At 38.7% G+C, this 15,927-nt stretch overlaps 1 protein-coding gene across 4 annotated transcripts in view; it reads left to right on the forward strand.

The window, feature by feature from the left end:
* Nucleotides 1-15,927, forward strand: part of LOC119547261 (probable serine/threonine-protein kinase DDB_G0280133) — a 68,325-nt gene that overhangs the window by 50,277 nt on the left and 2,121 nt on the right. For all 4 annotated transcript variants that reach the window (XM_037854039.1, XM_037854041.1, XM_037854042.1 and 1 more), the window contains 3 exons: nucleotides 7,542-7,674; nucleotides 7,740-7,951; nucleotides 15,591-15,868. In XM_037854039.1, coding sequence (XP_037709967.1) covers nucleotides 7,542-7,674; nucleotides 7,740-7,951; nucleotides 15,591-15,868 — 623 coding nt within the window. The remainder of the gene's footprint in view (nucleotides 1-7,541; nucleotides 7,675-7,739; nucleotides 7,952-15,590; nucleotides 15,869-15,927) is intronic.

The raw sequence follows: 15,927 nt of genomic DNA on the forward strand, positions 1-15,927 counted from the left end.
TGCCGGCAACCCAAAAAAGGTCATAATGAGACTGGGTCTCGAACTGGAATTCGCATTTTAAATTGGACACAACTGTCGCACCTTCAATTGTATATTTTACTTTTCGCCGGCATTTAATTGCTGCCACATTTATTATAAACGAGGAATTTTAAACGAGCTTCCCGCCACCTTGCCACCATCTCTTGCCTTATCAAATGGTCTCTTATTTCCGTTTCCGCTTGAATTTATGCTTTTGTGTGCACCTGGTTTTGTTTATGACTTTTAAGCCATGTTTTTTGTTTTGTCCAAACGTAAAAAACCTAGTTTGCCTCGTTCAATTGGCAGCCAAAACATAAATATGATTTATTGCGTAAAATAACTATACGGGAAAAATTCAAAAAGAATTGGATATAGCAGATAAAAATAGAATAGTTTAAAACTTATTTGTATTAAAAATATTTAGGAATAAAATCTACTAATAAACTAAGCAAATGTTCGTGCTAAAAAAAAGCAAACAAAAATGTTTCCCATTTTCATGGAATTTACTGGAAATATTTGTCAAATATAGCAATTGAATGATGTTATAAAGTTAATTGTGAAATTAAAGGAATTTATTGCGACAATCATTTTTGAGAAATGCTTTATACTTTGCAACATTTTAGTCTGATGTGGAACTACATTTTCATCCATATTTCTTCAAAGGGGCTGCACTCAAGCGCCACCACTTCCTTTTACACAGATATGCCCCACGAAAACATAAGCAGCGAACATAAACTATTTTATCGCCTTTGGCATTTGGCTTTAGTTGCTTTTGCAGCTTGTTCTTTTTTCCCTTCATGGCTTGCTCTACCAACTTTTTACACTCCCCTCGCCACTTGGATTTCCGCTGCAATCGATAGCCTCGAAATTTATGGCCAGTGTTGCCTTACTAAATGAATTTATGGCGAGCGTTTAGCGCCAGCGTTCGGTTTACGAGTTCCAGAGTTGCGTTGCACAAATAATATGCGTAACTCTGCCACGCCCACCTACCATTTCCCGCCCACACGGTGCCTTCCCGCAGAAAGTTGGCAACACTGAAAATTCATTTTTGGTTTTGGTTGAACTCCGTTCCCTCGGAGTTTGCGGTTTTTCCGGATTCTGCTGACCAGGCCGAAACTTTTTGCGGTTCCGTCCTTTTTTTCGCCCAGAAGCAGGCTTTAAACTTTGGCCCCGATTTCAGTTCCCCCCATTTTTTCGTAGTCCATCCTTGCATCCTTGGCGTTGCAGTTTCAAATTTGTTTAGCAAGCCGTTCATAAATTTGACACTTTTTGGCTGCATGTGAGCTTCCCTCGGCTCCGCTCATGTGTCCTGGAAAAGCCCCAAGCCTTTTTGGACAGGTCCAGGTCGAAATTTTCCAGGGGAAAAGCGGGCAGGCAGTTGCTGGCAAGTATTTCTGTGGTTTTATCTCCATGCTAAGTAAACTTTTGGCGCTCGCTGTGGTTTTTTGCAGCTTTGAATTGCAAAATAGTTGGGTTAACTCAGAGGGACATTGTGGGGTTAAGGCTCTTTGTGGTTGGCTTGAGCATTAATGTTGTGCCAGATTGTTGAGGTTTTCTTGCCAACAGGAATGCCGGCTAATTAATGAGAGTTTCAAGAGTAGTCTGCTCAAGTAGGCTGCACTTTTTTCCATAAAGTTTTTCCTTTGAATTTAAATAAAATATAATCTTCTCTAGAAATTGTTTTCTTTAATTTCAGAGAAATCCTTTAAACTCTGCAAAAAAAAATTTATTCAATTTATTGGTATTAATTTAATAACCTTCCTTTTGATTTCCATATAAATGCTAATGAGTCGGCATGTTTTGCATATCTGACGTATCTTTAGTTCGCTTCGGACGAATCCATCGACTGACAGCTGTCAGAAGCCTGTAATTCGGTATCTCTGTGCGGATTCTCTTCAGATATCTCCTTTCAGTCTCCCCTTTGACCACCCATGTTACCAATTTCCCTAGCCCAAAACAAACATTCCTGTCAGTCAAACGGACAGATAGACATTCAGAGCAAGTGAAAGTCCACAAATGGACGGACCTCTCAATACCCCTCACCGAAATAAATGCCTTAAACCCACCGCCCACAATGGCGCATTAAATTGTGGGCGTGGTGCGGGACTGATGGGCAGTGTGTCCATTGTTGGATGAGGTGAGGTCAGCATGTGGCTGCCCTGTCTATGGGTCAGTTACAATCCAATGGCAGCAAGGTGCGGCAAACTTCATTTGAACAGGGGGAAAATGAGGGCGGAGGGCGTTGATAATGAAGGGAGGGGCAAGGGCGAACAGCAGGTGCATTGTAATGCAGGCTTCGATGTTCAACAAAGGGGCCACCTTGTTGTTGCTTCCTGGTACTGCAACTGACAAGCAAACTGAAACCCCCCTCAGGTCGTGCAGCCCACCCCTCTTTACTGACCTTCCGCCCATTTCATGTGTGTGTGGGCGTGGTCAGCATTAACCTGCTTAATGACAGCGGTGCAGCAGAAAGCATGGTAATTCATGGAAAAGAAACGAGAGCAGACCAGTATAAAATACTTTACAATATTAATTACCAATTAAGAAAGAAGAATTGTAAAAATCCAGCCCGTTTTCTGTTTTATTTAGTTTTTTCAATACTTAATGAAGCTTTTTTAAAATATTTATCATTCCTGAATTTTATTTTATAATTTAAAGGCATACAAAACCAAATTCTTGAGTTATGTATCGAACTTTTTAGTATAGGGTGTTTTTGCGTGGTGTCGAAGGCCACTATAATGTACAGATCAGCAGAACTTAAAATCTAATAGTATAGTTATATCACAACCAGTAAAATACTGATCGGTAGGTACACTGGACTTCAGGATTTTTTTGGTCGTACCAAGCAACATCAAACATTTTTTATCACAAAATTAAAAGTAATACATTTTCGTTGGTTAAACGTGAGATATTATTTTGATGCATTTTAATTTTTATTTGATAAACAATGATGGCCTTAAACGGCACGACTCTCTGCAAGCGTATAAGAGCACAGCAAAAATGGCCAAAGGAATAAGCGAAAATACATATGTAAAGCATATATTTCCCCCCAAGGGACGGATCCGTTGTTCAACTGCTAAAGGTTGCCACCGTTCAGTCGGTTTATCATTTATAATTCATTCTCTGTTGGCCTTAAAGGACTTTAAGCTGCCTTTTTCGCAGCACACTCGGCTTGTTGGATTTTACGAGACTGGCTGTTGCTGTTGAATGAAAAATAAGGCACCTGGGAAATTTGCGTAAATGCTGAGCCAGGCACAACATAAATAAGGTTAAAATCATGTATAAAGCAAATAAGAAGTGGCCGTGTGTGCTGACGAAAGTGTGGGAATTGTTTTAATTAAATTATAAATGCTCGACAACGGCCGCAAGTTATTATTAAGAAAAAGGAAGCAATAATATATTGTGTGTAAGAAATTTAATAGAAATGTGTGCTTAAAGCCATCGCTATTTGGCCAATTAATTTATGGCACACAAGTTATCGTTTTCGGCGGCAATATTTATGGTGGAAAGCCATAATAGCTGCCAAATGCATATTAACCGCAGCAAACTCGGCCACCAAGTGAGCCACATATTTGCACCACAGACGCCACAACGCGAAAGAGACGGCAATAGCCGGTTAGAGAGAGACGAGAACACAGAGATAGAGAGAGATTGCAACTGATGCCGGGAAAAATATGTGCATTCATAATAAAAATTTATGAGCCCAGCCTCAAAAGAAAACTTGGCAGAAGTTGTGTGCGAAAAGCGGAGCAATAAGAAAAGAGCTAGAGGGAGAAGGAAAACAGGAAATACAAAGAGGCAGACAGACAGAAGTTGTTGCAAATTGCTTCGTGAAAACATCAACTTCATTGCCATTATAAAGTTCAACAAATACAATTTATATGCAACAGAACGCATCAAGGCAAATAAAGGTAAATATCCGCAGAAAGAGACGGCTAGCTGGCGAGAGAAAGAGAGGTCGAGCTGTGGGCGATGAGTAAACAACAATTACCCAAGTGAACCAAAACATTTTTGCGAGTGCCTTCCGTATGTGCATTTTCCAGAACAAAAACTTTTCAATGCAAAACTTTTCTTTCCACTTTTGAGGTTGAATCGCTTTTATCTGGCTTTTTATTTGGTCTTTCTATGCAAATAAATTTTAAAATATTTCTGCTTGTCACACGCGGCGTATGCGCAATTTGACACGAACACCCCGAAAGTATGCAGCGCGAAATGGGGAAGAAAATTCAATTCAAACAATTTTCAAATCACTTCAAGCTGGAATTTTCATCTTGCTTGCCCGTTTTTCCCCTGATTTTCCGCCGAGTCAATTTTGCATGCGGCTAATAAATAAAAGCGTTCAGCTTTGATTTGATATCCAGGATACTTGTTCTGCTCCAATTTACGATACTACACTGGGAGAAATTTTAAATGTAGTTTACATTTTCTTGGCCGGCCTTATAATATCTGAAAACCCCGAAAAACCGCGAAAAAAATGGTATCGTACTTTAAATAGTCATTTTCTGTAAGATGTGTTGGGATATTACATTAAATTGATAGTTTCTATTGTAAATAGAGTATTAGAATAATTTAAAATTTTTCGGATTTTGACTAAATTTAAAAATGTTACTTCCAAAAAATTGTGAGTTATAAAAGTCCTTAAACATTTTAAAAGATTTTCTGGATATGGCTTAAAGTGCAGATTTCTTTGAGCTTTAAAATAATTTAAAAGATTTCTGTTTCTGATTAGGAAATACTAAGAATATTCAAAAAAAAATGTTACGAGTTCTTCTCTTAGCTTTTTGAGGATTTCATTTTCACACAATATTCTGTATTAGCTGTTTAATGGTTAAAACTTTAGACTTGCTCGATCCTTGGACTTTTCTCCGTGCACCCATCTCGCCTCCGCTCCGTCCATCAAAATGCCACTCGGCTGTGGAATGGAATATGACAAACAGCAGCAGACGGAGCAAACCAGACAGGAGTGGCCTGGGAATCGGGGGGATCCCCCACAGAGGCTGCAATATTTCAGCACTCAACTCGACAGCAAAGTGTCTGCTGACGGGGTGGAAAACAGGGGGAGGGGTATGGGTTCGGCTGCCATAGAAGAGCAGAAGCTCTCCTCGAGGGGCGTTTGAGTTTTTAATAAGCAGCCAGCGCGGCATCAAATGCCAGAAGTTTGATGAAAGTGAAGGCTGCTTGGCGGGCATATCCCCTTTCTCCATATCTCCTTTCTGGCTGCCAGTGCAGTTTTCAAAATTGAATAAAGTTGACAAACGAGGAGAGACCCGAAAGGTGATAAATTCTGAGCCAACGTCACAGACTGAAGTGTCGTCCACAGTTGGGCGGAAAAACGGGAAAATCTGGTGAAAAGGGAGCTGGAAAAACACAAATTTAATTGCAATGCACCCGGCTTGGAAGAAGGGGAAAACGAAAGTATGCGGGTCAAGCGAAATCATTTATGCAAGTGCAATTTGTCAAATGAGATAAAAAATCGGACTCTACCAGGGTGTTTGGTGCCTCCTGCTAAAGTACTTGGAAAGAGGTTTTTTTAAGTGTGTATATTTTATACGCATCCTTGTAATATATTTTTTATTTTAATTTTATTATTATTTAAAAATAGCACATATATAAATGTGAAAAAGGCAAACATTTAAGATTTTCCCGTATGTAAAATCCGTAATTCCTTTAAGCGGAAACCTCCTTTTCGGAGGAATTCACCAGAAGCACTTCAATCAAGTTGCATTATCGTTTAATGCTGTCCATTGGGCAAATGCGAGTCTGAATCGACCTGGTCGTAAAGCTAAGGTCAAGTGGCCATAATATTAGGCATTAGCGCCACATTCTTGACAGGCTTTTCACCGTCCCTCCTGAAGCCGATCTCGCCATCCTTGAGCCATCGGAAAACAACAATGGGGGACCCATTCATAAGCCCCAAGGTTAAACCGCTAAAAATCATTGACCAACATCAAAGAGCCATTGTTTTCGGCCAACAGCAAATGGACCAGAAATGCTAAGCCCCCAAATGAAAATGAGAATGGGCCTGGGACTGGGACAATACAATACAACGCACAAATGCCAAAGACGAAGATTTATGCCAATTGCTCTTGAGCACCTTGTAGCATACAAACATATAATACATATATATATGCTCAATGTGTGACTAATGAACAGGCCCTCGAACCCCAGAACGTTGGCCTTTTATTTAGCCATTTGGCCCACCCACATTGGCACAATTTACGATTTTTCGCTCCCACCAACACCGCCTATATATCTTTGCACTTTAATACATATATTTCTTTGTATGTGCAAGAGCTATGGTCGCAGCCAGCTCATTAATTTCGCTTAACTTCACAAATTGCCAATTGTGCGCATTGGTCAACATTTTTACTTCATTCCGTCTCGCTTCCAATTCGTGGTTGACTGGGCCTGGTTTTTTGGTTCTGGTTCTGGTTCTGGTTCCTGTGCTGCCTTTCGACCAGGTTGACTTCCTTTTTCCCCGAGCATCGCTATATGTCCATGTCCGACCATTTCTTCTCTATTGTTCTCGCAGTCGTATTTATTGCCTTGAATGCCAATTTGTTTCATGTGCCCATTGTTCTGCACTTATGGGTCAAGGTAGAGCGATTTGGTAATGCTGTTTGTGAAGATCAAGTACTAAAAGCATAAAGAACATAAGACTTATTCCTTCCCAAAAAAACATTGTTAATCCAATTTTCGAAATAATAATAGAAATATATTAATTTTACATCGAAAAGGAATGTGGCCTAACAAGAGTAGTATTATGTTTATAGAAACTGTACATTTGAAATACTGGTTTGAAAGGAAGAGCTCTAACTGCAAGAAAATGTTAAAGAGCATTTCCCGTCCTATATTCAACACTTGTATAAATTAAAAAGTTTAGAGTATAGATAAGTACATAGTTGTCTAAAAGTTTTTCTTTTTCAAAAAAGTCTTCAAATTATAATAGCTAATACATAAAATTCAAGTTTACAAAAGTTCATAAAAGTGTTGCCTAAAAGTGAAAACTATGCTTTAAAGTAAAATATAATATAAAATATAATATATATTATAAAAACTGATCTAAGCAAGGGTATTTAACTGTCATCTTGCAACCCATTCAAGTTTTGTGTTACTCCTGTTGCTGTCTTTTATATTACTGTAGCTTTCTGTGCCGTCTGCGTGCACATGAATTCTTAGTTTATGAACTTCAGCTGGCCCAACATTTTGTTTACGGTACCAACTTCTCGTTAACGTTACACTGGCATGTTACCTCAATCTGTGTTTGCCTCCCCTTCCACGACTTTCTGCCTTCTATGGACAATAAAAATGGTGACAAATTGTCACCACACGGCACAAATGGGGGCTTTATTAATGTGAGCGACTTTTATGGCTGCGGCACCGGTGGCGTATGCGTAATGTGAGTGATGATCTGGGGGGAGCGCTAGACAAAAAGGGAAATGGGCATGAACATGAAAATGAACACAAGCAAAACCATCAATTAGCATAACTAAAGCCGAGCCCAACCCTATTTTCCTTTCCAGGATGTGGAGAACATTTATGCACGCAACTATATAGCCGGAGGGGTGGCCCAGAAGAAGGAGGTCCAGTTGGGAACCCCCGAAGCGGCGATGAAAGCGAGACGCCTGCACGCCCAAAAGCTGAAAAGTGAGAGAGGTGAGATAATCCCAGGGGATAAAAAACTTCGAAAGCAAACTAACTGGGCAATTTTCCCCATTCAGCCCTCGCCCACGCCCACATGAACCAGGTGCTGAAGGAGGCCACCTGCCGGATTCCCCAGAAACGCTGCCAGCTGGTCCAGCAGGACCCCTCGAAGATCTACACGCCCCACTGTACCATTCTGCATCGCTGCAGCGAGGACAGTGGGTGTTGTCCGAGCAGAAGCCAAATCTGTGCCGCCAAGAGCACCCACAACGTTGAGCTGCATTTCTTTGTGAGTACAACAGAAAAATATTATTATCATTATAAAATTTTATTCAGTACACTTGAACATGGCTTAAGCTCATTAATAAAGGCTATAAAATGTTGAAAAAGTTCTACGCATTTCTTCTCATTTAAGAAGAAATCAAAAAAATACGATGTTTCGAGTCCTGACCTCTAAATCTTAAGCTAAGCCATGAGTCTTATCTAAACACTTTCTTAATATCTGATACATTTTGATCCAATAGTAGCACAGTTTAGCAAAAAATACTTTTTGTAAATTTAAAAATTTATTATATATTACATAAAACAATATAATATAGATTTATATATTAAAACCTCTTAAAAATTAAAAAAATCTATCTGTAATAATAATCGTTTACAAAAAAAATGTGAATTTTTTTCCAATATACAACAATTTTCTCATATTATAGAAATGTATCAGAAGGATTTTAGGTACTATTATCATGATATTTTATCACTATTGCTGAACATATTTTTCTGTCTTTTTTCACTTCACATTTTTAAATACCAGGTACTTATTGTATGATTCTTTTTATTGACTCCCTTTAATGGGGCACGCCCTTGCCTGTCTGAAAGTAATTCTCATTCAAATGTTGCGCTTGGGTGCAGCAAAAGCAACAACAAAATAACGTATGAAAAGCGATTTTCATTCTGACATGAACGCATTCATTGTGTTTTGGGCTTAAGGTTTTTGAAAGCGAGCGTGTGCGCTTTGCTCGCGTTTTGTGACTTTTAAGTACCGATGCTCTGTCTCTTTCATTTTTTAATGTTTCTGTCTCTCTCTCTTGCGATCCTACCTTCGACGGTAATTGAGGTTGTTGTTTTTATTTGTCTTGTTGTGGGCGTAGGTCATGCTTGAGGGCGCCATATTGCAACATAATTATATCGTTTCACCTTTATTTTCATTTTATTTTTTGTATGCTGTTGTAGTACTTCTTTACCACCGTGGGCTTTCGGCTGAAATGACTTTTTAATGACGCAATGATAATTCAATTTGTTTGGTGATTTATGCTTCATGATATGATTATTGCTGCTCGTTGTTGCTGCCGTTGCCGTCATTGTTCTGGCTGTCTTTTTGTTACGTAACGAGCTTTCAATACATGTTGAAATCGAGATTGTAATTAAGCATTTGTTCTTTGCTCTGGGGCAGGAAACACATTTTGCTTAATTTTAATATGCTACAGATTGGATTGCTGGCGCTGTGATGGATGGTATCCAATGCGAGGAAACGAGTTGTGGATTAATTTAATATAAATGGGCAAGGTGGATAGGCTTAAAGGATTATATAAAGATTTTTTCGGAACTAGATAACGAAATTATATTACAACTTTAAGTAGTACATTAAATATGTTTAATAAATATAACAAATACATTTTCAACAGTAAGATCAAAGTGAAAAAAAAGATTCCAAGTATTTTAAAATGTTTAAAGTAAATTCCAATGCTGTTAGAGGGTTTTAGAGTGTTTTCTAGAAGTAATTTGTTTTTGCCGGTCCTGTAAGTTCCGCCACTATGTGCTTAGTTTTCCATTATAAGTGACTTTGTAGGGTGCTGATTTTCCTCCTTCTATTTTCTTTTCTTACACAACTTTCATAAATTTCACTCCTACAGCGTCGTTTTTGCAGCTGCAACTTTTTTATTAGGGGCCTTCGAGGCAGTAACTCCGAGCTCCTAGGATGGCTTTTAATTTTCAAATATTTATGCTGCGCTTGCCGCAAAAAGTTTCCACTTGCTAGATTTATGCTCACACACACTCTGAGACAGAAGAGGTCCCAAAGTCTGGGGCAGACAGAACCGCAAAATGCTTAAGAACAAGGCAAACACGCCCACACATGGACCCACATCATATAGAAAAAGGGCGTCGCAGGAGTCAAGTTAACTCGCCCCTCTTAATTATCCAATAAAACTTGGGAGCAAAACCACACAAATTATTGTACGGCAATTTAACATTTTCGCCACTCGAGCAAAAAACCCATGAGATACACTTGATAGATAAGCGGAACGGAGGAGGCATTTAAAATTAATGGGAAAGTTACGAGCAACAAGATTAGCCCGAAAATATCTTGAGATAACCCTGGGCAATAAAGTATTACAAGATATGAGGTTTCATATATTTAATCGATAAAGGAGCTTGTGTATATTTAATATGTGGTTATTTGAAATAAAGTGAAATCGGTTTTATATGGGGGTGTCTCAGCAATCTTTAAAGAAATCTACTTAAGAATTTTAAGAATAATTGATTGGAAAGGATTTCTGTGGTCACCAGAACCAAGGATACCATCACCTTGTACCCGTCTTTGGAACATTCATTTGCCTAAATTGTGGACGTAGTAAGCCGGCCTTAAAGCCAGTTTTAGTATGCAAATAGTTTCTGGGAAATCCCCAAAATAAACTTGTTCCTTTTTGGCATGAGCAAACTTCATGACAAGCTCAGTGGAATCAGCCGGCAGCAGAGTGTATGGCCCCAAGGAACTCTTGGTGTCCATCGTTGCTGGCTTTTTCCTCCCCTTACCCCTATTTTCGTCCTATTTTCGCACACTTTTCCCTTTCCCCTGACTCAGACCATCATTCAAAAAAGGTATAAAAAATATTTCTGCCCAAGGAAAAAGCAGGAAACTGAAGCTGAAGCTATGTGTCCAAAGCTGTTGGTAGTACTAAAGCTTAAAACACACATATGCAAAAAAAATATCAGCCTCTAAAGAAGAAGAAGAAGCTGTACAGGCTGAAGGAGCAGGGCAGTTCGGAGGAAAAGGAAGCTGGAGGTGAATCTGCCAGGAGGGAGCAACTCAGCGGTTTGTCATTGAGAGGTGTCAAGTGGCAGGCAAACACACACAGCTGGAGAGCTGCAAAGGAGGAGCTGCACTGAGAGAAAATACGACAAAGCCAGAAGTTATAACACAATTTATAAAAAATTATAACATTTTTAAAATATTTTTTTTGGAATTATCCAAATGATAGTTTGGACTTTCAAAGATATGATCATTTCTGAATACTTACAAACAAGATTTTATAAAGGATAAAAATACAGGATCTTTGTGGAATATTAAAAAAAGACTTATAATACATGTAGTTGTGATGACTAGGCTTTTTTCTTAGGATTACATTTAGAATTTCAACTTATTATATAATAAATATTCCTTTTTATAAAAAGAAATCAAACCTTTTAAAACATTAGGTCACTTTTTTTCTCTGTGTAGAAAAAGGTTAAAGTGGGTGGGGGTGTAGGAGGGCCAAGGAGCGATAACCAGGCTGAGGATGCAACCAACAACGGCAGCACGATAAAAAGCGTAAACATTTTAACAAAACATAATTTATGTTGCGCAAATTTTTGCATTTGGTGGATGGTTTCTGGCTGGGAAGGGGGTGGGGCTGCTAACGAGGATCGGGGGAGTGGGTTATTCTGCATTGTGGCAGTCTGCAAAGGGCAATGGCCCCAACCTCTGTCCCTTCGTTCCTCCACGCCCCCAAAACACACACCATAACAAACTCCAGCACATGTTGTAAGAGCTGTGAGATTTATGAGGTGGTCTCCTCTCCTTTCTTCGCCTCCTGAATTCTCTTTTTCGGGTTCAATGCCCTCCACTTTCACCCAAGTAAAAAGGGAGCGTAGAGACAGGGGGGTGGCAGAAGAGTGGGGGGGCTAGAAAAGCCAAGGCAGAAATCAAAGGCCTCCTAAACGTGAAAGCCAACGCCCACGAGCAGCAATAATAAAAACACACACACACCCGGCAAAACTTTTGCTTGTTTAGCAAGCCGAAGCCAAAGTAAAAGTCAATTGGCTGACAGGCAAATGGCCAACTCCATGGCCAACTCCTCATCTAAATACCCAGCATCTAAGTCCTCTACACAAAAAAAAATTTTGATCCCAAATGTGACTAAATATGCGAAAAACAGTGTTTGTAAAAAGAATTATTTTGTCATTGGAGTTAAGATTAATATTGATTTACAATAAAATAGGTATTTTTTAAGTATTATTATTTTTGTATTAATTTAAGCTTGAAAATCCTTAGATATTGACGATGTATTTTAGATATTTTAAAAGTATCAGAAATCGATCATATCTTAGTTAACTCCTATGACCGCTACGATCAATATATATTTTTTAAGTCATTTGATTCTACTTAAAATGTATCAAAACAACTTAGACTTTCATTTCATAAATACTAATAGAAAAAGACTTGTATATCCTTAAAAAAAACTTTACAATATTTTTTTTCTGTGCATAGACATTCATATACCAACCGTACTGAACTTCGGTGATTTAATTAATTTTCCACAAAATGTGGTCAGCTCAAGGCGTATGCATAATAATCTTGGGATGACTTCAAAGGTGGCTTTCGAAAAGTATGCAAGTTTTGGAGGGAAAAGCTTTAAGTCCCCCCCTTTTGTGACACTTCCTTTACTAGTTTTCGAACTGCGTGATGGAATTTTGCCAAGCTCAAATCCCCCAACCATACTACGAGACATCCACGTGTGTTTTTAGGGGTTTCGTGGGGAAATGCAAATTGCGAGCACGTAAACAGGTGGAAACAGGTGCAAGAGGTAAGCGCCAGTATCCCATACTGCAGTTTAGGAAAAGCGTTTCTAATACCACGCGGGTATGATGATGATAGGTGAGAAATGGTTCGAGCCATACCTCTCTCAGAAACCCACTTCATAAGGTCTCTAACTAAAACCAATTCTTAAAAGACGTATCCCATGCTTAGGTTTTTCTTAAATAACTTTGTCTTTAAATGTATTCTTTTTAATAAACGTTCCACTAACTATTTAAATAATGGTAATATAGAATGATCAGCTTTGTATAGTAACCGAAGTGCCGCATTTTGTTTAGGTTCTATCACCTTATTCACTTGATCTTTTTATTACATATATTAAAGATAGGTATATTTCTCTGTCGAACTGTCCCTACATCCATTGTTCCACTAAAACACTTCCCCATCCATAATCTAACTCCCCATGGTTGCTTCCTTAGTTGCTAAAACTTTATCGACAAAGTTGATGACAGTTGCAAGTTCTGCATTCTTTGTTTTATGCAAAACTAACGTTATGGGAAGAAGTGAAGCTGATGCAGGAAATGCCATGGCTTTGCCAAAGTACATAAATTCGTTAGAAATTTCATAAAGTTCATATTTCATATGCCAAAGTTCAGATGGAATGGACATTGTTTTGATAATAATTTAATGCAAGGTAAAACGATTTTCACTGCCAATTCAAATAATTTATTTTGAAAATTTACAAGTCCTTAAAAATGTATTGAGAATACATGGTTCAAGTAGCTTGAATTGTGCCAAATCAAAAATTCCAGTTCAAAGAGTAATTGGATAGGCACTCAGCAATTTGCCTGTACAAAAATATTAGTAACTCAGGTGAATATTCAAAATAATTTTTAGACAAACACTGCTTTTAAATTCCTCCCCAAAAGTAGGCAAACACAAGGTCCTAGGAAATACTCTGCCTCACCATCTTTTCGTCTCAATTAAGCCTATTGCATTGTATCGAGGCCAAATAGCAGCTCAGGAAGCCTCTAAAAAAAGCTTGAAAATTTAGGAAAAACATTTTATGCTTACACGCCACTGAGCTGGCTTAATCGCTCCCCTTCGTCCCACCCACACCCCACACACCACTCGGAAAATCCCTGGCAAACCGGGCCATAACTGACTAATTGCTCGGGTCACACACATGGACACTAACGGACACACACGCACACTCTCGAGGGAAATGGAGAGCAGTGAAAAAGAGGTTTATGAATGCATTTTCATGCATAAAGACCCAACCTCAATTGGGGAGGCCATCTTGGAAAGTAAACCACCCAACTGCCAACCCCGCCTCAAGGTACTCATAAACAATATTGTTATACATCGCAATGCACTTGAATAAAAATAGTCAAACGATTTTACAAATTTGTATAACCCATGCATATTTTAATCATTATTTTTTCCCAATTTTTAAAATAGGTACAATAAAACATAAAGTTAAGTCAAGTTAAAGTCAATTAAATTAAAGCACCAACCACAATATTTTTTTAAAAGGTTAATGACTGATAAAGAAAATATTGTTTTTTAGTTTCTTTTTTCGAGTGTTTAGGCTGAGATTTGCATATTTACTGAGCCTGAGAAACAGAAGAAGCACTTTAGTGCAATTTTTTGCACAGTTGTGGTTTGGCCAGAGTAAAGTAACAACACCAGCACTTGCCACTTCCGTTTCCGGCAATTATTGTAGCTCTTTGTGAGGAAAAACGACCATTTCTCAAGGAATTTCGTGCCTCTCTGAATACGAAGGCAGCACAAAATTTCGGGTGTTGGTTGGGGGAAAAACTTTTTCAATTCGTTGCAAGTTTCAGGTAACATTTTATTAAAGATTTTTATTGGAGAAAAACCAAACCGAAAACCGAAAAAACCACACAACACAAAACGCAGCGAACTGTACTAAAAACTCAATTTGCAGCAATTTCATAAATACCTAAAACGACCGGCTGAATTTTCCCTTTTTTTTTGTGTTTGTCAACTTATTGGGTCTGTTAGTTTTTTCTGCCTTGATGCGTCCAATCAAAATTCAACTGCTTCACAGGACTCCCAATTTCTGACACAGGTTTTTTGGCACATTTTAGACATTTCCATGTTATTTGTTCCATTTTCTCTTTTTCTTCTTACGAACTAAGATCTCTGCACTGAATGAGTGGCCAGGGCTTGATTAATGGCCAACTTGTTATTTTAATTAAACGAATTCAACTTAATTTATGCAATTCATACGCATTTCATCATTTTGCACTTGTCATGCAACAAGACCCACAGTTTCGGGGAGTTCAGGGGAAGCGGAGTGAGATGTGGACTACAGACCAGCCACCAAACTGGCAACACGAGACCAATCCAATCCCAAGCCTCGGCAGCTGTAGAAGTTTTGTGGTCTGTTAATGGCTCTCGGCCAGTGGCGTTGCATTATTTGTAAAAGGGGTTCCCCGGAAAAAATTAATTTAAATTAAATATACATGCCCAGTCGCTCAAATAACTTTTATGATAACTATAAATTCATTTTTAAACGTTGAATGAATAAAATATATAATCCAATTATATAAGTCCAAAAACAAATTATAATTTCATTCCTTATAAAGAATTCAAATGTTTAGATAGTAACGCAGATTTTCACTTTTTCTGAAGAATTCGCGTTATACAATTGGTTTTTAAAGATATGAAGCGTAGAGCACCGTATTATATACATTTTGGTATAGTTTTTAATTTGAAAGCGTGAACATAAGCAAATGATTGACATGAAAATGCCCTTAAAATACATTTATATAATCACCTAAGCCCCTGGCTGACAACTGACAACTCATTTTAGAATAACAAGAGCTATAGCAATAACCGACTTACAACGAGCCAAGGCAACAATGACAACAAGTTTGATGAGCAGTCAGCTTAGGAAACTGTCAACTCCCTTCTGCCAGTTCAGTTACGATGATATATATGTGTTATATGACAGCACGTCATGGAGTTCGGGGGTCAATTATGCAAGCTCCGTATGCAAATAGTTGGCCGGCATAATTAAGCCGATGGGAATGGGGATGGGCAATGTGTATGATGATATGCTTGTGGCATTTAATTAATGATTTATCCATTTTCCGATTTCCCGCAGGTGAAAAGCACCAAACATCGGAGTGTCATCGAGAAGCGAACCTTTGTGAATCATACGGAGTGCCATTGCATCGAGCGATCTACCTACAACGAGGACACAGCTATGGCCAACTATGGGCAATCGGTGGTGCGGGCCACCATACTGAGTTGCACCTGTCCGAAGAGCTTTGAGAAGATCCTGCAGGATGACGGGCAGTGCCGATGCGACTGCAGTTCCGGAAACTATGACTGCGATTGGCTGAAGAGGGGCAACGAGCACTTCGCCATGAACGATCGCAAGTGAGTGGGCCACAAAAATCTCCAACCCATGAAAATCCCAATCCTGACTTTCTCCTATC

The sequence above is a fragment of the Drosophila subpulchrella genome, chromosome 2L (genome assembly GCF_014743375.2).
Source record: "Drosophila subpulchrella strain 33 F10 #4 breed RU33 chromosome 2L, RU_Dsub_v1.1 Primary Assembly, whole genome shotgun sequence".
In the NCBI taxonomy this organism is placed as follows: Eukaryota; Metazoa; Arthropoda; class Insecta; order Diptera; family Drosophilidae; genus Drosophila; species Drosophila subpulchrella.